This window comes from Neodiprion pinetum, chromosome 4 (assembly GCF_021155775.2).
Source record: "Neodiprion pinetum isolate iyNeoPine1 chromosome 4, iyNeoPine1.2, whole genome shotgun sequence".
NCBI classification, from domain to species: Eukaryota; Metazoa; Arthropoda; class Insecta; order Hymenoptera; family Diprionidae; genus Neodiprion; species Neodiprion pinetum.
In genome coordinates, this window is record NC_060235.2 from 22,104,999 (window position 1) to 22,131,506 (window position 26,508).

The 26,508-nt window shown below is 37.8% G+C and overlaps 1 protein-coding gene across 5 annotated transcripts in view; it reads right to left on the reverse strand.

The window, feature by feature from the left end:
• foxo (forkhead box, sub-group O) overlaps positions 1 to 26,028 on the reverse strand; it is a 131,290-nt gene extending 105,262 nt beyond the window's left edge. Inside the window, exons 1-2 of one of the 5 annotated variants that reach the window (XM_046619529.2) lie at positions 26,011 to 26,028; positions 18,467 to 20,260 (exon numbers count right to left, since the gene is read on the reverse strand). In XM_046619529.2, the coding sequence (XP_046475485.1) occupies positions 18,467 to 18,880 (414 nt within the window). In that variant the 5' untranslated portion in view covers positions 18,881 to 20,260; positions 26,011 to 26,028. Of the gene's footprint in view, positions 1 to 18,466; positions 20,261 to 25,876 lie in introns of all 5 variants that reach the window. The other 4 variants (XM_046619528.2, XM_046619530.2, XM_046619526.2 and 1 more) reach the window with 4 other exon arrangements.
• Positions 26,029 to 26,508: the final 480 nt, after the last annotated feature.

Consider the following 26,508-nt stretch of genomic DNA (forward strand, 5'->3'; position numbering starts at 1 on the left):
TACGTAACGTAGAATAGTGTATAAACTACGCGGCAGCGTTTCTGGCGTCAACTAGACGGTAAATAAATACATTCCACACACACACACACAACATATGTACAATAATAATATATGAATGCGTAGAAAAGAGTGAATAGATATCTATATAGGTGTATATAAGAATCATAGAAGCTCGCGCGCTCTGAACACACACATGTTTATATTCATGCATGTAGAAAGGAATTCACTCGACGAGCCCCTCGGGCAAGCTCGCCGATTGGCCGAATGGCGAAAACTACGCAGCAGCATACATCGTGCATAAACGGATATGTATATATATACATAGAGAGCTACATACATTATACATATATATATATATATATAGAAAATGTCGTCGTACAGTCGGAGAGGAAATTTTATACGGCCTAAAGCGTTAAATTATACTTTATACTACGAATTGTTTACCTCATTTTAAAACTCTCGCGCGCAATATCTATACACGTATATAAACATATACACGTAACCACACGTGTGCATTATATAATTAATGCTCACACACGTGCATAAAATTTGTCGTGTTTACGTGTTGTTTGGAGGAAATTATTTACGCGTTATACATGTAATATACTGGTCTGCAAGCACCAGCAGCACGCCACGTTCGCCGATGACGCCGATGATCGATAGATCGGATCGATAAGAACTGTTATTCACGTCCCAAAATTTATCGACGTATATACATGATATAGTATACCTACACATATATATACATATAATGTATATAAGATATGCTTGTCGTGTGCTTGTATATATTGTACTTCTCCACTTCCGATTGGTTTGAAAAATTTTGAAACACGACAGCAAACTTTGAATAATAATTTCGGAAATTCGAAGTAAACAGACGATGAAGCTAAGAAACTGAAAAATATCCGTACTAAGCAATACACGTGTAATTTATTGTTTAGAGAAAAATTGATATTTGCACGATAATTATGAATTGAAATTGGTGATTTTCTTTTTGTTTTTTTCTTCTTCCTTGCCTCCTCTTTTTTCCATCTGACCCGTCAATGTGAAAAATAATGACAATAACAATGTTACGATTAATTGTAACAATAACGTCAAGCCTTGAATGGAATGAGGAAATTTTTACACGTGGATCATGTTACTACGTCATAAAAATTATACTAACAAACGATTGCTTGCCCCGAGAACGATGAATGAATGTTCGTTATTCTGTATAAAATAACCTTTATATTTGCCTAATTCGATGTGAATTTCTTGGATATTTGATTAATATAACGATAAGATAATATCATATCATAATAATTATTACTTATTTGAATACTTAACCGCGTATAAAAAGATGAGAATGAAATAGGCGCGATTATCAACATCTGTATACGATAGCAATTGCGACACCACATAATTATACGATGTATACGCGTGTTATACATGCATACGGTGTATACAAGAGTCAGGGTGGCCTTTATTTTGGCTTACATTCGGTAAAAATTTTTTTATTTCCACCCTGAAAATGTAATCAAGGTGTACAAAAAAAAAAAAAGAATGCGTGTAAAGCTTGAAGACGTTTGGATAATTTGAATCTCTGTTCCAAAGCTCCGAAAATTTGAAATAGAAAGTACGCGTAATTTTTCGATACCATAATAATTAAATATCTATAAGCCGAAAAAATCTGTACTCGGCACTGCGTAAATCTGCGGAAAAATCGAGAGAAAACTGTTAACTGGAATGTGATTGTTTGAACCTATGTATATATAAGATGTAACGAATGGAAACATGCTAATTGTTTTGAAAAAAAAAATTAGATATGCAAAAAACGAGAGAGCCTTTTTTTTACACGCATGAACGAAGAAGAGAAAAAATTAATTGGGGGAATATTTCCGTTCAATGGTAATACTTCCGCCTCGTTCAAAAAATAATGTACGTGATACATGATTGATTGATGAAAAAAAGAGGAAACGCGAGAGAAAACAAGAAATAAAAAAAAACTGCAATACTAAATACTACATCTCCGCGGTATGACCCCCCCCCCCCCCCCCCCCCCCCCGCCCTTAACTATCGTCAGCAAAGATAACTCGATTAATTTGACCTCGAATAATATTTGCGTAAAAACCCCCTGCGATAATTTTTATTTATATTACATACGTAATATGATATTATTATAATGTTTTGATATAAAAGAATAAAAAAAAAAAGAGAGAAAAGATAGAAAAAAGAAAGTGAAAATGTGAATGACGAGATAAAAGTAATTTGCGGGTAAAATTCCGTGCGAACGTCGAAGCGGTTCGTTGAACGCGATAATCCGCATGAAAGTAAATTCGAAGAAATATTTTCGTAACTGTTTTTTTTTTTTTTTTCAATCTTTTTCGCCGTACTCACCAAAATCAACCGCACATGTTTCTCCGCATAACTCTGATGAGCAGACTTTTTTTGGTTTTCTATTTCTTCCTTGTTCGTAACTTGGAACGAATTATTTTTGAATTCACGACTACACGTGTAAGGATTAGTGCAAAAAGTTTGTACGTCACAGTTGTCGGAGAGGAAAAAAAAAATTTCATATTCAATTTTTAAGTATTAAAGGATTAAAATTCTCCGTTTGCGCAGCAAACTTCACGCAACGCATGCAAGAGAAGAAGGAAAACCACGTGGCTCGGTTCAGGCCGGACCTGTTGCTCGTTCCTCTGTCTTTCTCTTCTCTCTCTCTCTCACTCAGTTCGATGTCACGCGCAAATTCCGGCCCGCATTTCCACCCCGAGGCTTCAACACACAACTATTAGCCAACCCCTCCACCCAATTAGCAGAACATGATAAAATCGTGTGAAACAGCGACCCGCGGTTTGATTTCATTCAGATTTTTTTTTTCACGTTCCTTTTTCATATTTTTACTTCTTTCTTGTTCTATTATTTTCATTTTTTGTTGGTCTTACGATTGCTCTAGCGGTCAAAAATTTACACGCATCGAGTGAACAAATAATAATTTACGTATAATAGCGGTGTGGAGAAACGAAGAATAATCGAGTGAATTGGTATACTGTTAAAATAGAAGAGGCAAGAAAGAAGAAGTAATTTCGATTTTACAAATTGTTTGTCCCGTATACAATAACAACATTATTGTAATACAACTCGTCGCAAAAAACTATAACGTTTATACGATACATTATTTTTGCATATATACATATTACATACTACATTATAGGAAAGTTCTCGTCAAAATCATAATTTTTACATACACGGCCGAAAAGTCGTTGGCGTGGGAAAAAAATAATTGTCATTAAAACATAAATTATACCGAGCGTGGTTGATTTTATTACAAAATTATCACACGGGAGAAAAAAATTTCTAAAACCAGTCGACGAACGAAAAATTATAAATTCCATGTATGAATGTGAAAAAAAAAAAAAAGGATCCCGAGTAAGTTTCAAACGGTTTTTTTCTCTTCCAAAAAAAAAAAAAAAATCTCGATCCCTGACTAACGCCCGGGATTTTTTACGCACGCGTCAGCCGCAACCACGAAATCGTCGATACGCAAAATATCGATACGTGTATGTTCAGGTGAAAATTTACGCGTACGTATGACACGTATATACATGTACGTATACTTGGGCACAAGTCGCACGGTCGACCGTACGCATGTACACATTTACCTACGCACATACAAGCGAGAGCCAAGGACCGCGAGAAATTCGACGGCTGCGATGTTGCGTCACGGATTTCGATATGCGAGGAGGAAGAGCGGGGTGGGGAGGCATACACAGCTGGAAGCACATATCGTCCCACAGGTGTGATAAATTTACGTAACGTGTATCGTACATATACGCGATACGCTTAGACGTACGCGTAATGAAAACGTTAGATTTTATTCGTATATAAGTTTACAGGTATAAACGTTCACGCGTGTGAATTGCGTGTATTGCATATACTGTATAAATGTTGAACAGCCTACAGCGACGGCTGTACGTATAGACTGTAGATGTGTAGTGCATACGTATGCTCGGATGCTTTTCATACATACAAGTAACATAAACGGTACAAAAGTTACATGTGCCCAGACATTGTGCAAAGATGCGTGTGCGTACACCCACACTGTGAGAAAATTTATAGTTACGGTTACAACTCAGTCCGTAACTATTGTCATTTTTTACGACAGCCGACAAATATAGTTCTAGGTCCAAAATGAAAATTAGTTTTCTAGGTGTTACCGGAAAGTCTGGCATCCGTTGCTGTTCTTTCTCATTACGATCGCTGTTACATTATTTTCTTGCAACTGTTGCGAAAATTTAATGCTTGTGCAACATTAAATTGACGTTAAAGCCTTGTTTAACTAAAAATTACCAACGAAGGATCGACGATAGTGCAATATGATTACGCGTACCTCGTTTTTCGTAATTCCAACAATAGTCAGTCTTTTCAACGATACCTGTGTTACTGAATTTTTCTAGCTACTGTGACAAATGAAATTTTTCTCATTATTATTGAGACTCTGCGGGTTCCCGAAATCTCGGGGGAAAAGAGTTTGGGTTTTGGGACGAGTTTGTTATCGGATCGGGATTTTTGGCGATGTCGAAAAATGGTCGGGAAACCCGAAACGTAAGTAACCTAACTTTCTTGATATTTACAATGACATGACAATTCATCCCACAACAAAATATCCACAACCATATTTTCGGGGTTCCACGATTTGGCTCAAGCTTCAGGACCGATTGTCTACGTAAGAAAAAGTATAAAATCCCATCTCAGTGGTCCTCAAGATCAACCCCACCATTTTTTCCGGTCAAATTCAAATTGCGGATGGTAAGAAGTTGCGATAAAAACATTTTTTTTTTCTTGGTAGAATTAAAGAAACAAAATCCTCAGCTTTTCAACGAAAATGTACACGAATCTAAAGAAATGCAAGTAAAGCAATAAAACGTAAGGTTTTACTGCAAACAAAAGAATAATTTCGTTTTCAAGGTCATTCCCTAAACTTTTTTATTTTTAGAAATAAATATTCCCAACCAATTTTCTACAGTATTGTAAAAAAATTTACATAACAAACAAAGTAGCACTTCCCTGATTGACTCTCTCCAATAACAATAAGTATTAATAACGATAAAAAAAAACCGTCCGCGAAACTGTGTCAGAACTGATAACGTTTGTTGCAGCTATTCAACTGATATATTTTTAGTATCCTTATTCAAACTAGTTAATCACGAATATACGTACTTCTGCTCGAGAGCAAAAAGGTAGTATGGGTTTATGAAAAATGACAGACAAACTATGTTTATCGTTCTTTAATCACTCGCGCAGTCCTATGGTCCACAGAATTCTGGAATGCGTTAACAACCATGTATAAGCCACTCTTTTCACTCGAAGGTTTAATCGAATCGAATTATAATCGGCACCCGAAGTGCCCTTTACAGTCATAAATTTTGAAAAACGTTCCACCAAAAACAATTCAGTCTTTTCGTTTCCTCGATGTAAAATAATACCTGCGATAGTCTTAATTTCTTCACGTGTCCATTGATATAATTGAAAAACATGAAAAAAAAAATTTCTCGTCACAAGGTCCTTTTCCGTCGGCAGAAGGTAAAAAAAATTCTATTCTGCTTCCATTACGAAATCCGCTGAGTGGCTGCAGATAGAAGCGTTTAGATGAGCGGGAATTGCAATTTGAATTTCATTATTCATATAACATTACAAAAACTTGTTCTCTCACATTTATCACATTTTCTATCGTACGAATTGGGCGAACCGAGAGCACCTTCTTTTGAAAATCGATTTCTACGTTAAAAAACAAAGAAAAAAAAAAACCCACCCATACATCGTAACGCATCTGCATATACGTATACAGTTACTATCGCGTACTGCGCGTACATACATTATTATACATGTGTGCATAAAGAGATCAAGCCTTGGGTGATACGAGCTGTGTTACTGTACCGTACCGCTCGTCGAGCTGTCGCAGCAGCCAGCGAGTTTGGCGGTCGTGTCTTTAATGTTTATTATACATGAACGAACGAACGAGAGAAAAGTGAGAAGACGAAACGACGGTTGGTTATCCTTCGCGATGATCGGGGGGAGGGGGGGGGGGGGGGGGGGGAAGGGAGAAGGATCTCAGAGATAGGATTCCCTCTGTGGAAAACCACAGACGGAACGAGAAAGAGGAAGAGAGAGGAAGCGAGAGAGAGGAAGCGAGAGAGAAGAGAGAGAGAGAGAAATATTTCAAAAGTATTGAAAAAAAGAAAGAAGAACAGGAAAAAACGGGACAGATCCGAATCAGAAGAAGAAGAAGAAGAAGAAGAAGAAAAAGAAGATGAGGGTGAGGAGGAGGAAGAGATGAAGAAGATTGGAGGGCAGGGGGCGGGGAGGGGGGGGATAAATGGCACGCGAGGTCATTGCCTCGGTTGGTTGGACTCTGTGTATACGTGTAATACGTATCGGCCACCGCACCACCACCTCCTCCTTTTCCGCCGCCTCCTCCTCCTCCTCCTCCCGCCCCTCCGCCGCCGCCTCTTCTTGGGAGCAGAGCGCGGAATATCGCGTTGTTGGATCGCTGCCGTTTGCCGTCGCCACCGTCGCTTTTGCCGTTTGTCGTCTTTGCGACACGCTGCTTGCTTGTTGCTGTTGCCGAGTACGCACACTATATTACGTATCTACTGAAAAGCCGCGAAATTGTAACGTGCAGGCTGGGGTTAGGTTAGGTTAGGTTAGTTTAGGTTAGGTTGGGTTAGGTTAGGTATATACTCTTGGAAATTTACACGTACATGTAATGTACATTGCAGGTATTACGTGTGAGTTCCAAGTATGCTTCTAACGCCCTGCCGCTGCTACGGCGAAGGTTTTATTTATTTGTATATATGTGTTATGCAACGAATTACGCGAAATTATATAACGATATAAAACGCGAGGCGATTGGTTGTTCCGTTACATTGTTTCGATGCGATTTTTGCTCACGATACGGGTGAGTAATTGAAATGAATTCGAAGACTCGAAGTGCTGCTTTGGATGATTGTTCATTGAAGTGACGGAGAGAAGCGGGAACTTGGAAAGACTTCTACTAGCATCGTTAAAGTGACTTCGGATGACCTTGGGAACCGAAAATCAACTTCGGAAGACTTCGAGTAACATCGTTGAAGCGAGTCCGAGGACTTTGAAACTACTTCGGATGACTTTGGAAACCGAAAAGAAACTTCGAAAATATTCGAAAATACTTCGAACAGCATCGCTAATATTACTTCAAGAACTTAAAACGAGTTCGAATGAGTTAGCGGTGAGTCGAGAAAGAAGCTCCGAATGACTTCGAGTAACATCGTCATAGGTCTGTAACTTCGAAGACATTGGGTTGACTGTTCAAATGACCTTGTTTATAGTATGAGATACTCAACCGAAAAGGTTCAAGGTACCTTTAAAAAGTCAGTTTCAATCGGCTGGAAAATACTTCAGAAAGCCTGTAAAGAATATGATGAATTTACACGGAAGTACCTATACCCATACTTACGCGTGACTGTATAATAAATTCTATCTAATGTATAAAAAGAAGAATTGAACATCATTTTTGTACACGCGCATGCGTGTGTATATATATATATATATATGTGTGTGTATATCTGTATATTATGTACATGATACATAAGAGTTTTCTCCATACGGTGAATGGCTTTGTCGTGCAAGATATTATGTACAGGTAACCTATACATTAATATTATAATAGCGGAGCCGATGTGAATTGGTAAGGTTAGCCGGTGTGTAAGCGAGCAATAGGAATGATAGTAATAATAACAACAATAATAACGGTAATAACAATAATATTCATACGCAGCGTGATAATTCCAAGGCCACAAACCACCTACACACCGAAAAATATATATTCAACACGCTCTTACACGTGTTGCATACACAACGACGAGAAACGGAGCGTAGACACTTCGAGCCATTAGAATGTACTACGAAACTACGTACAATACACACAGTTATGAGATAAAATAACCCGCGTCTAATCACCAAGAGCAGAACTAAAAGTGACTGTACCAGATCGATCGGAGATCGAACACCGCATGCTCGACGATCAAGATATCGGTATGAAAAGCGATAAAATGAAATAAGAGTCACGTAACACTGACCTTCTTGTTATTTATGTACATCACGATGTCGATACAATATTATAATTCCAATTAATTTACCAAACGTACGGATGAAAGATATAAAAAAACAAAAGCGCCGTTGTAACTATGATAATTATAATAATATTAACAACGATAACAATAACAGCGACAACAACAAAAAACCGTAACGTCAATAATCGGCATCAGAAAATTTTCTAGAGTTGCACAATGATTGTTTAACAGTCCGTGATCGTTATCAATTTCCGCCACAAGAAGTAGAACTAGTTTTGTGCGAGTTGTACGATTGCTCAAAAACTGATAATTAAATTTGTAGCTATAACGAGAAACGTGAGGCATAATCAAGTACGTTCGACTACAGCACCAAACTTTGCTATTAAAACGATACACCAATTTCAGTCTAAATAACTTCTCGTCGTGTATAATTAAGGTAACCGTCAATGAACAAGAGGTGAAAAAATGAGAAAAAAAAAACACGAAATTTATCTCACAATCACAGAGCGATGATTAAAATTGTACGCGGTTCGTGCATGCCAAGTTGCCGTGACATGGTATGAAAAAATAAAAAACACTACACGCGTCACGCCGTACATCAAAGACGCGATTAGACAAAGATGCCGAATGCGTAAACGAAGCACGTGTATGTACTCTGTGGTACTGGTTACACTGCACACGTGTAACGCATGCACGCATATATGTACATATATATATATACACATAACGTACAGTGTACGCACATACATTCACGCATCTACTCTCGTTCCTCGAGTCTCGTGACCACGGATTGACACCTCGTCAACTGTCGTCTCTCCGCCATTATACGTCTTTCTACGCGAATCGGTCTGCACGATTTTATCAACAGCAACATTGAATGCAGCGGGCAAAAGTTCTTTCCTTTTCGCCTTTTTTTTTTTTTTTTATCTTACAACCGTCGCATCGCTTACTATACCCGTGACTCTTGACCCCTTTTACTCACTTGCTCGTTTACTAATTCACTTGCTTACCTTACACCGCCTATGCTGGTCTTTTTACCCACTATATTAATACACGCCCGCACATCAATTCTACGTCTCGACAAGCAGTTGCTGATCATTGTCATCGCTATCGTTTGTCATGATAATTTCGCGTTTAATGAATTGTGATTATTTTTTTTCTAGTCCGTATTAATGTTTCTTTATTTCTGTCTTTCTTACTTTTCAGGGGTATATGGTTATCTAATTTTTCTTCAAAATCTTATAATAATTTTATAATGTATTTCTTTTTATACATAAGGTTAGTAACGTCACTTTTATTAGGCTTATATGTAAGGGATCAATAATTATAAAATTTAGAAATCTTCACCATTTGTTCCAATCATTATAAGCAACAACTCTGCCAAATTTCAAATCGATTCCTAAATTTACACCAAAGTCGCACAAAACGAAATATCTGGTTATAAAAACTACATGTATTTTACACCGCAAACTTTCGGAGTTCAGAGGCACGTGTTCCAATTAACGTAGAGGCTTGAAACTTTGGACAGATTTTTTTTTCAATGATTTGGAACAGATCTCGGGGGTGTGCCAATGAAAATGTAAAATATATGTACAGGCATATGATTTCGATATAAACCTGAACGAGGTAAGCAAATATACCGAGATTTTTTCTTGAAAGGACTTACTCGTGACGCGCGCGCGATTCAAATTGCTTAATTTCGATTGACTGACATGGCTGAGATCCGTTCTCCCAGCCTGAAGCAAACCTTCGCCGACAAGAGCAAAATTCCCCAGATTCGACAAAGTTGACAAATGACAGACTACCGTAACCTCTCGCCTATCAAGACCCACGTTACAATAAATAATTGAGAAAACTTTCAGAAATCTTTCACGAAAGGAAAGAAACATTTCAAAAATATATCGAAAAAAGGTCGCTGCGAGTTGAAAATGTCCGCGCCCGAAACTTGCAAAAGATTTCTTGATTGTTGTTGTTCTGAAAAAGCTTCTCATAATCTTTCTATAAAATATTTTATTGAAAGTATCTCAGAAAGTTTTCACGTTACGTGGGTATCGTTCGTTTCACGGTGGTAAATTTTTTCCCAAATTTGGCCACGCCTGTAAACTACACGAGTCGCGATTGTCGAGCAGCGTTGTCCTTTCGAGAAAAGCACACGGTACAACACCTACACGTGTATAGAGAGAAATGAGGAGGAACAGGCTTCGTTCAAAGTTCTCGATGAAAGTACAAAATTGCTCAGAGCGAGAAATTCGTTCCTCTTTCCCGCTGCTCGCGTAGGAGAAAGGTACGAGGTACGAGAGTTTGGCTGGAGGCATACAAGAAGCAGCGGCAGCAGCAGGTATAATAAGCGATTCGAGAAGGCGAGTAGGTACATACAACATATCTCGAGGTATCGGTAAGACCGGTCACGTCGTTCGTTCGTTCCGTTCCTTAACTTCGAGTTCTCGATCGCCGAGGAGAGGCGACGACCGTCGGTCGTGTCGTGTCGAGCGGACTTTGGTCAAGGTATAACAAACCGCGTGGAACCGCTTTCTGCGTGTGATATATAACACGCGAGTGTGCGCACGCGTGGATCCGACTCTACGCGTATATATTTACATATTACGCATACGTACGCACACACGCGCATGCATAAACGTACGGGCGACATTTCTATACGATAATGATAATAACAAGATTGATAACAATCATAATAATCAAATCATCGTTTGCGCTCGCGCGCGCGCGTGTGTGTGTGTGTGTGTAGCATGGATGCAGGAGGTATTAAAGCCTTTCGTAATGATCTGTGGTGGCCAAGAAATCGCGGCCTTGCTCGAGGCAAGGTGGTCAATACTGTATATCTAATATGTATAGTATGCGTATAACCACGGTGTGGCATGCTGTAATATTTTCAGATACAGCGGAATGCCCCGATACACGGAAATCTTAATGTCATCGAGAGAATGGAACGGAAAAGGATAAGAGAAAAAAAATAATCTGACAGCAAAAACTGAAGACTGCAACACCGAAGAAACGAACCGAAAGAAAAAGAAAAGGAAAAAAAAAACTAACGGTTTAGGAGAAAGTGAAAAAAAAGAAAAGAAAATTCTAATAAAGATGAGAAACGCTCCAATATATATATTTTTTATTATTTTTTTTTATTATATATATATATATACATGTGTGAATTCTTCGGGTTAGAATACCGTAGGTGCAGTCGACGGAATGAGATCGGATGAAAGAGAAGATCTTCTTTTACTCGACAGTCATCTATACATAATACTTGTATGACAATAACGTATAATCTAATATAATCCGTTAAACAAACTTCGTATATTGTTTTTTTTTTTTACTACGTAGGTGCTCTTTTCTTCTTTAATTTTTTTTTTTTTTTTTTTTTACCCTCCCAAACTTTTTCGATCGACAGAGAATTTAGTAATTATTAAACAATTTCGCGGTTCCCGGGATTAGTTCGAACGATACGTGTACACGTAAAACACACAAATAGACTTGTATTACACGCATGGGCGCGTGTACAACAACAATAGATTCCGGTAAATAAAAATTGAGAAAAACCAAAAAAAAAAAAAAAAAAAAAACAAATAAACAAAAATTCATACCAAAGCGGAGAGTAGATTTAAATTTTTCTAAAATTAGACAGCTCTTGTAACGCAAACGTATAGAAACACGACATACGATAGACTCGGAGGAATGCTTGAATTTGAAAATATTTACAGGTACGCAATGCCGAAGGTAGGGAAAAGGGTAAAAGGTAGGCGAAAAGAAGCGCACCGACCATCGGCCAACCGTATATCGCACGCATTCGCGTAGGTGTGCGAACGTAAGTTGGGATCTTCTCGGCGTTACGAGCAAAAGGCGCCGATCGTAGGATGACGAGAACGTGGCAACGGCGCCCGGGCGGCCGGTTCGCGTGTGCTAAAATAAGGAGGAAGGCTCGTTTAAGCTCGGCTCTTAGCCACCGATATACATGTGTTACATACCTACCTACCTACCTACCTCTATGCGTATGGTAGATGTAAGAAAAACGCGTTTCGAGTAGGTGTGGCTTATAGGCACGATACGTATATCAGAGAAAAAATCGACTATTCGATTCCTTTTTTTCAAAGTCACACACACGTCCGATTGTCGTAGGAAGAGAAAATAAGACGCCTGTTATAATTTCAGCCATTGAACGTTAATGTTCAGTGATTCCTGAACGCAATTTTCCAATTTCCATTTAATCGACACGCAACAATGATTTTAGTTATTTCCGAATTTTGCAGCTCGGCAACGAAGCAATGTACATAAACGTGCGATACATATTTTTGTAGGGAATTCGATGCTGTACGAGATAGGTATTCTTGTAATTTTTCGATAACTCAACTCTTGCAAAAGTTATTCAAGGCTGAAGTCGAAATTATGTAAGAATTCACTTTTTTTTCCAGATTAACAGCGAAAATACTAGACTTGTCACAAAATATTGCACGACTGTTTCTTGTGAAGCATTTCAACCGCTATAAAATCATGTCGTTCAATCAATTTTCAAGACGATCCTTTACTTTGTAATTATTACAAGTAATAATGTGTAATGTACATAATTCCGCTTTGAAAGCACCTTTTTTTTTTAGCAAAAAATAAGTTTACTCGAGTTGCAAATTAATTGTAATATAAAAAATCATGGGCCAAATTCAAGAGGGTGAGGGTCAGACCCTAGTCGAATTAACGTGGAATACCCCATCGTATTCCCGACAAAAGGTGCATAAGTATCAAAGAACCGTGTAAATCTTCTTTTTTTTTCTTATTCTGCTCAAACACAATATGTTTAATAATCATGTACGTAATATTATACATGCTCCAGTTTTGATTATTATTTGAGAACTCTAACGAGATACCCTGTTTCGCAAAAAGTATTCAAACGAAACGTACAATTTGCAGTTTTCTTCGTTTTTAACGGTTTCGTAACTGGTTCCATGCCTCACAAGGAAAGAACTCAACCCTTATAGATTCACTTCGTTGTCCGTCTGTCCGTTTATCGAAACTCTCTCAGAAGCGGGTAGAGGTATCAAGTTAAAATTAATACCAAATACCAAGGTCCACGGTCTCTTGAAGGTTTAAAAATTTCAAGCTTCCAAGTCAACGCAATCAAAAGATACGCCCGTTTGTGTCACATATTTTTATACTCGCAGACTCACTCGTCAAAATCTACAGTGTACCCACTTCCCGTTGATCTAGAATCATGAAATTTGGAGAGAAGCAAGTCCTCGCAGAACAAGTAAAGGAAAATGTCCGAAAATAGTTAATTTGTCGTTATATCACATGAAAAGAAAAAAGAAAAAAAAAAAGAACAAAATTAAGTTTGCAACCATCAAAGCGCGAGTCTTGCTCGCACTTGTCCATTTTTTGATCTATTAATTGCTTTATTTTTTCACGTTTCAGTTTTTACCAAAACACTTTCAACGCGTCAAATCAAATGGAATTGAGACACTTGAAAATTTTAATTTTGCAATTATTTTTATTCTTATCACTTTCTACTTTTTATCGGCGGCCTTAACTTTTTTCTTTCGTAGAAAGTACCGCTGGAGGAAACCGCGTCCAGGGATATCAATAATAACAATAATCATGCACGGTTCATAAATTTATTTCAATATACTTATTCGTATGCATATACTGTGAAAAAAAACCGTTGTTATTGTTTTATCACGCGGACCAAGCTTGTATAATTAAATTTTTGCGGTTTGCCGTAATCGAAAAGTGGAAAAACAGAAAAACGAAAGGGAAAGAAAACACACCGCAGCGAATAATAATTAAGAAATGGAATCCGAGCATCCTGCGGGGCATAATGACTTATTTTTTAAATCATTTTCCGCGTTCTCTATGTTTACTTGGTTTCGTTACGGTTACGGATACAGTTTACTCGAGGTAACTTTATATTCTAATAATTATCGAGACATCGCGTGGAAAGAAGAAGAAAAAAACGTAACAGACATTCAATTTTAAAGTGCGTGGCATAGTTGTTGAGAAAAAGTTTTACTTTCTTAAATATTAAGTTCTGCAAGGTGTATTTTAAACATGCTTTAACTCAAACGTGTGTCTGTATCTTTATTTTGTATTCGAATGCAGGTACAATTGAAAATTTCAATATTATATACGTGAAACATAATTTTTAACGAGGCTGCAAAAAGTTAATCAAATAAATTTCACGTAAACCAATCTCTGCAGACGTGCTTAAATATTATAACGAAACAAAAAACCCATTGTAAACAAAATGTCTCGCGAAATCGGTTAAACGAAGGGGAAGTAGAAAAAACTTATACAAATTCAATTTACAATAGCTTGCTTATTCATTATACACAGCGTACCTGAATCGAACGACTGACAATATCATAATTCTCATATTCATCTTTGAAAATTGAACCGAGTAAATTGCGTCGTAGTTATATTTTATTCCGTGAAAATGTATTGTTAAACAAATCCAAATACAATAATTATTATTATATTAGGGATGTTGTAAGTGATACTACGAAACGCGTTACATGGATATTAGATTGTAGGAGAAGTAAAAAAAAAAAGTCGAAAAATAATAAAGTGATCGATAAAAAATTATATGTTTATGTATATGTTTATAAATAAAAGGGTATATAATATTGTATCGATCGTCAGAGATTTATGTATACGTAACATGTTTACACGGTCGGGGTACAAATTTAAAATTATCAGAATATGGAGGGGTCATAATACCGGATTTTCAAAAACTCGAACGATCTGTTTTATAGAATTTTTTAAATGTACGAAGTCGAAATATAAAGAAAAATCAAAATGCAGAGACGAAGGTCAAAGTATAAAAATGAATAAATTAGAATACGGTAGAATTGTCCTGACGATTCTATGACTTGGTTTTCTATACTTTACCTTTCTTCATCTTATCTCTTCTGTATTTCGACATTTTGTTGTTTCAATATTCTGTAAGACAGATTTTCGCGTTTCCACAAACTCGATATTACGATGCGTCTATTTTCTAATCTTTCTAAATTTTTACCCCCATTCTGTATAATATATGTTCGACTTTGTAAATAGGTCTCGTAGTCTTTCATAACAGATAATGCATCCCAGGGAAGGAAGGTTTCATTTTTTTTTTTTTTTTAATGTTTAATACAGAGATGCAGAGATGAGAAAAATGTGAACAATCGACGCGAGAATTTTATGAAGTGTTCCTTAATGCATAGATGCTAATCAAGGATTACTCGAAGGTTTTCCAGAGGCTGAAGTTAATAACGTTAACGTAACGAAACATCAGGGAAAAAGTCGGTACTGCGGAATATCTGAATGACTTTCAAGGAGTTGTCTTTTAAAAATATGAGTATGTTTTGTTTATCATGGTTTGTCAAATTTCATACGATCCTAAAGGTGCCGAGTAACGATTTCTCCTAAACATGATTCTTGACCTAACCTAACGAAGCAATGAGAGAAAAATCTTATCATTTAATTATAACGATCTGCATTAGAATATATCTTTAAACGATTGTTGAATAGGTAAAAATCCGAGTAAATCAATGCGTCCAAGTTTACCAAATTTCACAAAATCCTCAAACGGCGGGAAAGTGACAACTTCTCTTTATAAAATAAAAACGCATCGTCGCAACCTGACGTTAGAAAAACACACGTCAACCTCAAAATATTTCGATTGCATAAAACTTTTGAACCATTAAATCGATCCTTCAACAACTAATTGGATACTGCTCGCAATCGTTCTTTCGCGTTACAAACTAAACAATTATGATAATACGATGGACAACCGCTGTTTAGCAATTTTTCGGAAAAATTAGTAAAAATGAACTCCGGGGAAACAAATAAAAAAAAAATCATCTACACATAATGTAAAAACGAAAAATTTTCAAAATATCTAACGCAATGGAAAAAAAAAAAGTGTGCGATTTGACGGAGCGTAAAAAAGAAAATACGATAATCATACAACAACAGAATAAAATGTGGGCTGCCACCCACGCGTTCATAGAGAGAAGAGATAACGGTTGAAGTGATCAGCTGCTCGCTGCTGTAATAGAAAGGGAAAATGCGTTGCACCTTGCATCATCGCTCAGCCATCCTCGACGCACGTGGTCGGAATAAAGAAGGAAACAAAAAAAAAACAAAAAGTACAAGCAGACGAAAAGCACGTGGCGCGCGGAAGTATTTGATGGGCGGAGTTCCTTTCCGACGTTTGTGGCATTCTGCACCTCGTGACCTCCGCTATCTCTCTCTCTCTCTTTCTCTCTTTGGACTCACGGTTGCCGCAGTGCCGCCCCAATTCTCCCTCCCTCCCTCTCTCTCGCTCTCTCTCTCTCTCACACACACTCGGTTCCAACCCTTGACTGAAATAAACGTACCCACCCACCTCGCTGCCCCTAACAGGTTGCCACATCTCTCCTCCTCCTTCCCTTCCTCCTTTTCCTGCTTTTCACCACCAGAAGAGGAGAACGAGACTGTGTTCAATTCGATTTGCTTTTTTTTTTTTTATCGTTTCAACGTTACTTTTTTTGATACGAGGTGAACAATAGTTAGTAACGCTAATTTGTGTGTGTAAATTACGGTGGCCCTCCTTTAGGGTGTTGACGAATTTTTTCAAACCACCCCGCGAACCTATTCTGTATAATTCAACAACAATTCTCTAATTTTTTAACAATTTTTATCTAAACTCTTCATGCTGTTCCGCGAGACTTTCGTTGCGTCACAAAAATAAGACGGGATTTTACGACATCACGTTATACATAACTTTTTTTTCTACGGCAATTTTCATGGGAAACATCTGAAATCAAAGGAGAATTTATCAAGTATAATTAGGTCTTTTCAAGGATTTTGTTTTCTTTCCAACAGCTTCGTTTTTCAATAATTTTCAGTCGATTTCAGCTCGAAAATTCTGAAAGTTTTGAGAATGAAAAAAAATATCCTCGAAAATAGCTAATTATACTTGATAAATTCCCGATTGATTTCAGATTTTTCCCATGAATATTTCCGGAGAAAACGAATAAAGCGTAAAGTGTTCATCAAGTCCCACGTTATTCTTACAGTGAAACGAAAGCCATGTGGGACAGCGTAAAGAGTTGAGATGCAAATGTGAAAAATTAGGGAATCGTTTTTCAATTGTTTAGGGTTGATTTGACGGAGGAAAGGATTCATATTATATAATATACTGTGCGTAAACCGTACATTTTTATGTAACAAAAAACCAACAAACATTTTTAGTAAAATCAATCAACCAAAATGACCGTTAGATTGATTGATCGCACGGAAAAGAACCGCTCAACTGTGTATATTAATTTATATCGGTTACACGATTGTAATCGGAAGAGCAAATTCAGTGGATCGATTGAAAAACTGCAATGAATCCGTAAAATAATTCGATAACGATTTGTACGCCCAACAGCGATCAACTCTTATAATCCCTCGTTGAAAACTCAGCACAACAAATAAACCTAGACATGTATATAGGAAGTTCCATGCGAATCCGACCAACCTCTGACCCTCGTCATTTCTGAATTTGTTTGAAAAATTTTCTGCAATTTTCTCTACCCTGAAACGGTAGACTGAATTTTCTCAAAGTTTTTATTCAACTGCTTAATTACTCAAAAATATTTAAGGTGACCTTTTTTAGACTTCTCAAAAAATTCTCAGTAAGTGCATTTTCTATATTCAAGTCATTTCAAAATCAGGCCCATGACGGGTCGATTTTTGCCATTTCTTTTTCAGCACTTTCCATTTCTTTGGTCAACTAAAGCATTGTTTGAACGGTCTGAAAATTCCCTATGAATTCTCAAAACTTTTACTTTTCACTTGGAACATTTCTAGACCGGTCCTATAATCGAGTGATTTTTGCCTATTTTTTTTTTTGGGACATTCAACTTTTTTTTATGAACTTCATAATGAAACCGGTCTAGAAATATTCTGAATAAATAATAGAAGTTTTGAAAATTTTTAAGGGTTTTCAGCTAGTTTAATCAATATTTTAGTTGATCAATAAAATTAAAAATGCTGAAAAAAAAAAATAGATAAAGAATCGAAAAATACAGTTTTTGAGAATTTTATTAAGGGTCCTTTTCAAAATTACACACAATATTTATAAATATTTAACCAGTCGAGCGAAAATTCTGAAAAAAAATTCAAGGTACCGTATCAGAGCTGGGACAGTTGCAGAACAAAAAATTTTCCCACAAAATCAAAAATATGGTGAGATTCGGACGTTGGTTGGGTTTGCATTAATGGGGAATTCCCCATTACTTACATCAAACATCGTTAAAATCGAAAATGTCACAACAAATCCGGGAGCACGTATGTCGAAAAAAAAAAAAAACCAAACGAATAACGACAGTGTCAACAAATCGAAGTTTAGCAATATTTCGACTGACCTTCCATCCGGCACTGCTGTTGCTGTCCCCCTTGTCCTTGAAGTACGGAACATTCTGGACCATCCACTCGTATATCTGCGACAGCGTAAGACGTTTCTCAGCGGCGCTGGTAATCGCCTGTGTGATGAGATCGGCGTAGCTTAAATTCCCCCACGCGTTCCTTCGCGATGAGTTCTTCTTTACCGGCATCAATCCGGCCCCCGGACCCAGCGCTCCCTGCTGCGGTGGCGTACCGCCCTCCACCCCCTCCTTGCCGATGCCGACGCCCCCGCCCCCCGGGCCCCCCGCCGCACCGACGGGCCCGTCGTCGTAACCATCGGGCCGAGGGAGCGGCCATGTGTTGGATCTCGCGCGTGCCTGGGGCTCGAAACTACCCTCCAAATCGAACGGGACACCGGGCCCCGAATCCATCATATTGTCGACGGTGTTGGGAAATAAAATCACTCCCCTCCCCCCCGCCCCGCGTATCGCAACGATGAGGAATTTTATATCCCCGTCTTTCCTGCCTCCTCTCTTCCTCGAACTGTGTATTACTCTTCTATATTTATTATCCTACATGCGTATGTAGGCGTGCATATATATATATATATATTATAATATTATATTACTATATTATATATTACTATATCACGATTTTACTATGTTGATTATTGTGCGATTCTTGTAGTTTTTTCGTATATCGCATACGTGTACGAGTAACAAGATATAAAAAAAAATCACATGAAATCACGATCGCACAGCACACACCAAAACAAAAAAAAAAAAAAAAATCGACAATTCCGTCCCATACGATTACATATAACCGTCACAATCAAATTATATCGCGAATAAACGATTGTTGTTTTTCAATTTATTTATTTATTTTTTTTTCTTATTTCAAAGTTCTTTAAATATTGTTGTTATTGTTGTTATTATTATTAGTGTTGTCTATAAATGTGTATTATATATTTACGCATGTACGTGTACCGACTTTTGTCTATGGTAAGAATTAGCAACAATTATTATAAAATCACAACAACGCGATAGTGATTCTGATTTAAATGACATACATATATATATACATATGTGTGTGTATGTATATGTATATATATATATATATATATTCACACGCGCGCGCGCGCACAGATATATTTTATACTATTAATATTATTATTATTATTAATGTTGTTGTTATTATTACAGATAATTATTGTATAATTTCGTTATCTTTTGTGGCGCTTTTCGTTTATTAACTGCAGTTTTTCGTCGTTGTTGAGCGAAATTGTTGATGCGGCGGTGCGCATGTAGCAACATTAACATTCAACGTTTAGTGTGAGCACTACATACATTGTGTACGGTTTATTATCGTTTTGTCGTTGTTGTTGTTATTATTATTATTATTGTTGATATTATTATACTGTCAAAACTATAATAATATTTCTCGTGGTGCGCCGGTAGTTTATTTCTTTGAGATACTTTTATAGTTCTTCTCGACGATAGACTGTGGATATATGATATATATATATATGTTATGCACCAGTCTGATATTATTTTCGCACTTTCCACGCTCACGTTAAACTGCTTGACTCGTATAATTTAACGCAGATACATATATATATATATATATAAATATCAAAATATAATATATATATATATATATAAAAAATGTATATAATTGTCACTATTTTCTTTTTATTTTATTTTAATTTCTTTTTCTTCTTCTTTCTATTTCAGTTTTTTATAATCTCGTCTTCTTTGCTTTTCTTTACGTTTTTATATCCTTATCATGTTCTCGCGATCGTGCCAAACTTCACGCTGTTGAAAAAAAAATGAATTTTATCGTCAGAGTACGGCGCTCATGTATTATTATACTTATAAGGTATAGGTATGTATATACAAAGAGAGAGAGAGAGAGAGAGAGAGAGAAAAGAGAGAGAGAGAGAGATCGTAATAATACTATAAATCTGTAGATTTGCTTTTCGTTACGTCTGTACGGGTCTTCTTCAATGTACCGTAAATTATAATCAAGGTGCTTCAAGTTAGTAACAAAACACTGACAGAAAAAATCCGAGGAGCTGCCGTGCATTCGCTTGGAAATCGATTGCATAATGATTTCGACCTCATCGCGTACAAAATTCACTGATTTTCAATGATTTCCAAGAGGTCTAGAAGATTTTCAGTGAGTTCCGGTTTGACCCGGATAGAATCAGTGGTATAATAAACCGTAGAAATAAATAACTATAAATTACCTAGAACGGTGGGAAATTATTGGAAATCAATATACGGATAGCACTCGAGGAATCTGAAATCAATTACGAGAGCACGTGATAAGATTGAAATCGCTGAATAGAATGTTAATGATGTTTAAAGACATTTTTGAGGTTTACGGCTAACCTTGCAATGATTTACATGATTTTTCATCAACGCTGTTATTATTAAATTTCAAGTGATTGATCGCAGTGACATCTGAAATAATCTCAGTTGTCTCGATTGATTGTACATTCCTAGTTAGATATACTTCGGTCGGAATATTTCAGTCATTCGAGTTACTTTGATTTACAATCTAATTTCTGAGTGTGCTGTTAAAAATTTAACCGTTAAATTGTAACGATATACCAAAATCACTAGAATTTTTCCACGTTAACCGCAAAAAAAAGTTTAATTTCCCTTTATGCAACGTTGCCAACTTCTTGTGAATCACATGAAAAGTTTCGGTGAGCACTGAAAGTAGGCGGAAAAAATTCCCACACATTTCCTCGACTAATATTTAATATATAAAGTTTCTGACAAATAAAGCTTCGAGTCAATCGGTCTTAGAAAAAACGAAAAAAAAATAAATAAATAAATACACTCGTTTATAGGATCTATTTACGAATATGTGGGACATACAGTCAGGTCAAAAATGTATCGAAAGCAAAACAAAACTTAACGAAAGTTAGACGCGGCGACTAAAGCAGCTCAATTTGGATCGGATTCAAGAAAGTCTGTGATCCAGATAAAAAAGTTTCAACCGCTGAATTTCAACTACGAACACCATGCTTAATTAACAATGTCAAAAAAATCACATTACTCCACGATTTTTTCGCCAAAAAATTAGTACATTTCGCCCGATTCAATTAAAAAGTTGAAAAACAGTTCCGCTTGTTTCAATCCAACCGTGCATCTATTCTTGATGGCGATGAAACGCACGTTTTGCGCGTTTTTCCGTAAAAGAAGTACCTACGCGATTCTGTAACGGTCGAGCGTATCTGCGCATGCGCATGGGCGGAGAACTGAAAAGGCCACTTTCAAGTCCTAGGAGTCAAAAGTGGTTTTTTCCGACAAATCTGACACGAAGCGACCCTAACATAAATTTCGCGTTTCGCGAAACAACGCGTAACATACTCTCAATGTTATACAAAGAATCGCGTGCAACGATTCGTCTTCGGTTCACCTGCGACTCGCATTGCAAACTTAGGCGTCCTTGTTACACAATATACTATTTTCACGTACGTGAGAGGGGGAGAGAGGGAAGAGAAAGAAAGTGGTCGGGCGGTTTTTCTCGTAAACACGTGGCAGGCAGGCAAGCGCCACAAACCTCCGAGCTACAAGTAGATGCACAGTGTTTACAGCGGGAAGTTAAGCAGCGTCGCGTCGCTACCGTGGCGTTCGGGTCACGTGGTGGCCGTGACTGGGTGCCATGCCGCGTGGAAGTTGGCCAAAGTAAGTACGAAGAGCCTCCTCGCTCGCTCTATTCCGCAGTTGGGTTACTCAACGCGTATAAGCACCTCTTATCAAGGCTCGCTGCTCGCTCTTCCCCCTCTACTTTTTCCACTTCATCCATACGAGTCGCCGCGACGCTGCCGTGACCTTTTAACATCTGCCCGCCTTCGTCTCTATCCGAATGACCGATCGGATTCGTGTTGCGTACACGAGTAACGTGTCAATGTTGATGGAGAAAACGATACGGTAATAAGAGATCGGAAAAAAAAAATCATCCACAATTCGCAAACGTTAGAAATTTTTGCGAGACAACGTCGAAAGGAGATCACAACGTTTCTCGTTGTGGTCGAAGGTTTCAACGATTTCAACCGATTACCGATAACTTGGATCTGTTTCAGAGTCGGATCATTTCAATTCCCCAAGATGTGTTCACTGATTTTCAACGATTTTAAGAGCTCTTATTTTCTGCTGCTTTAGGACACGGATTCTGTACGTGATTTGAAAAAATGCATTTGACTAAGATTTGTCGGAGAATCGTTGAATGACGTTGTTGAATAAATATATTCACCACCGATACGGAGAAGAAAATAGAAAATGCATTCTCCGGTCAGAATTGAGTTTTTTTTTTCTTTTATTCATTCTTTCAATCGTTCCAAAAGTTTTCCTTTGTCACATTTACACTGCAGTTGGTGTTATCGCAGTGAAATAGAAACTAGTTTCCAAGCTCACTCCTACCGAGGGGAAGACGATTGTATAATCAAGCAAGATATGTGATACGATTAGTGGATGTGGAATTTCTTGAAACAATCCGAGCCATCGATTGAAAATTATCTCTCATCGAGATTAAGGAGATAAAAAGGAAAAGATGCTTCGTTTCTTCGAGGTGCGAGTTAGTAACGTTAACGTAACGAAACGCGAGGACAAACGATCACTGTTATTCAATTTCAGAAAAATCTTGAACTTCAATAATCAGATTTTCGAAAAAATCTCAACTCAAACTTGATTATTACAGAATTAGAAGAAGAAGAAGCAATTTCGAGTTCTTTCTACAGTATAACGTATTATAATAACCTCGGATCGGAAATATTCAGCACTGCTCGTCAGCAGCGAGCTTATAGCCAACAATAACAAAGCACTGATATAATCCTCGCATGAGGGAATTGGAACTACGTGTGTAAAAGCTCTCCGAGCCCCGAAAAAAAACAACCCAAGCATCGAAACATCGCACGAATAAGTCACCTGCCGTCCTAGAATAAGAGAAAAAAAGGAAAAAAAAAGAAAATGTAAAAACAGCAGCCTTTGTTTTGTTCGGATGACGGCGGTCAAAACGTAAGAAGATCAGAAACTACCAAAAACTCGCTACAACATCGAATTCTTAAAGTCGCGAGAATCTCTTCCGTTAAGAGATAATAAAAACGCAGATGAGTAAAGTATCGTAAACTTCCAACTATTTTACATTTTGGCTCCAGGTTATACTCATGTAACTGTACCTATCTAAATTTCGACTTTTCTCTACATCTAATTCGTTTGTCTGTATTATACGAAATTCTACGAACTAGATTTTCGTTTCTTCGAAAATTGGATGTTTCGACCGTTATATCGATGACATATGCAGCCCATTCCACACAGATTAACGTCGATTCAATTTAATTTAAAAAATTACCAAATTTTCCCTGTTGCTCTCATCGGAACGTCGCTCTGTTCCCAACTTCACGCACTTCAAAATATCGTGTCCAAATGACTTGAAATTGAATAAAAAAAAAAATTTACGAAAATCTAGTTTAAATTACACTACGAGTATAGGTGGCAAATTTATAACGTGCAAATTATCGTGTCGAGCGTTCCAGTAAATTTCCCTCGCTCGGAAATTTTGTCTAAAACGCAAAACATATTTGCAAAAAAACAAAGTTCTCCGTACACTACAAATTCATGATCGAGGTCTAAGTTGGTATATCGTTGATATTGCAACGACGCACGCTATACAGAAAAAATCGTCGTTAAAAAACTTGAGTGATTTTTTAAAATTTATTTCTTCCTCAAAACTACGCACACGTTATTACCAGACATTTTGAAATCTCGCCTACAACGCATACACTTCATCGAAATAGTTCTAAAATTCCTAAGCGGCAGTTTTTTTTTTCTTTCTTTCTTTCTTGCGCTTCGTTGTTTCTATATTTAGTTTTATTTCGCCCCGACGTTTCGTCAAGTTACAAACTTGCCGATAATTTCTACACAGCGCGCTCGCACGTTTCGATCTTCGTTCGTGGGTAATCCTTCTCGTCTTCCGCTCCGTAGCACGCCGCGCTTTTCCCGCGCTTCGAGATAATCTCCGCCAACTTCCTATTTCTTCCACCCTTCTTCGAACCTTCCCACCCCTCGCCGCTCCGTCCTTTCCTTCACCGAGATCACTACACCTCGTCGAGACTAGTTTGCGGACACGGATCACAACGAAGCGATTTTGCGTCGCGATCGAGGTGGAGGTGGAGGACGGTCCACCTGCGCGTTAACTAGACGTAACCTGTACCGCAACAAACACAGACACGCCACACTCGCACTCGAGATAACCTTGCGCGGCATTCCCGCGTGGGTAACGAAATCCCCTCTCCCGCCAAAAAAAAACGACGCGGTTACACACGCAATGTTCCGTACTACGCGCACCTCGCTACTTCTATGCACAACTCGATTTGATCCGATCCGTTTCTTCCCTCTCTCGCTTATCTATCCATCTATCTATCTATCTATTTACTTATATCTCGTTGAAACTGGTATGAAAAATAACAAAATTGGATGAATAAAAAATGAGGAGCAAAAAAAAAAAACGAATTTACATCGGCGTTAAAATTGTGTATAATAATAACTTGACATTCTCACAAGACCGCGGCCACGGAAAAATCCCCCAAACTCGCATCGTACGTTATTACGAAATATCTACACGGTTATATTATGATCGTTGGCTCGTCGTATCTTCTGTAGTTTTTTTTCTTTTTTTTTTTTGTCTTGTTTTGAAATACTTATTGCGTGCCGAAAGTAATGAAAAAAAAAAAAAGAAACGCGTGACACTGTACGGTTGTGATTTTTGGAGAAGTGTACATCGATAATACCGAAGAGTTTTAATTTTTTATTGGAAAATGGAAAGGGACTTGCGAAGCAACAGTGTACAATGTAAACATCTAGCTATAGCAAGAGCGGCATTACTGGTCTTCAAACTCGAGATTCGATGTATGATAAGAAGAAAAAAAAGAAAAAAAAACTGAAAGAATTTGAATAAAAAAAAAAGAAAAGAAAAGAACGATAACGCGATAGGGCGCGAACTTTTTTTTTTCCTTTCTTTTTCGCTTCTTCACATCTTTTTCGAAGACCGCGAGGGTAAAAAGAAAAACGTAGAAAAAAACCTCTACCACGCAGTAACGCATGTCTCTCGATGTTACGTATTACGTATCATGCACACGTTCGATACAACGATAATAACAATAACGACAATGATCATCTACGCGGTATTTAATATACGCACAGGCATAATGTAACGTACTCTCTGGACGTAGATCGGATATTAAACTCAATTACGGTGTGTGTGGTATAATAAATTCTTCAAGTTTTACGTACAATATATATATATATATACACACGTTCGTAGATTTAAAAAGAACACGAAGGCGATGAAGAAGAAGAAGAAGAAGAAGAAGAAAATGAATAAAAGAAGACGAGTAGTAGTAAAGAGAGGTTAAATACCACGCAAAGATAAGAGAATAATGACACACGCACAAACACTATTTATCTCTCTATCTTTCTCTCTCTGCGGACTGATTCTTTATTCCTCTCTTCTCGCAACGACGAGGAGGACTAGGAACACCGATTCAACGTACCGGCAAGGCAGGCGGCGCGGCGCGTACTGAATCGGGACGCGAAATTGTGGCGCCTGCCACCCGGCGGCGCGGTCGGGCGTGGGAGAGGAGGGGGGGGGGGGGGGGGGGGAGAGGAGTGGAGGGGAAGTTGCCGACAGCGGGGTGCAAGGCAGGCGCTACGTTCCTCCGCGACGCGTTCTATCTCTCCTCTCCTCTCCTCTCCTCTCTCTCGCGCCCTCTCTCTCTCGCTCTCTCTCCCTATCCGCGTGTGGAGGAATGGCGAGCAGCAGCGGGGGCGGACACGCCGATCTAAGGTGGAAGGTGAAAGGTGGAAGTAAGGAGGCAGCCTGTTATCATCGCCCGAGTTTTGTACTCGTCGTAACGGTTTGAGCGCAATTTTGTCCCTAGCTATTATCGTATCGATGACGAATATTTATCGTTGTGTAAAGTATGTTGCATTGTAAGCAGGCAAGAGCTAGATGTATTACGAGCAGAGGTTGAATCGTTTTAGTAACGTTT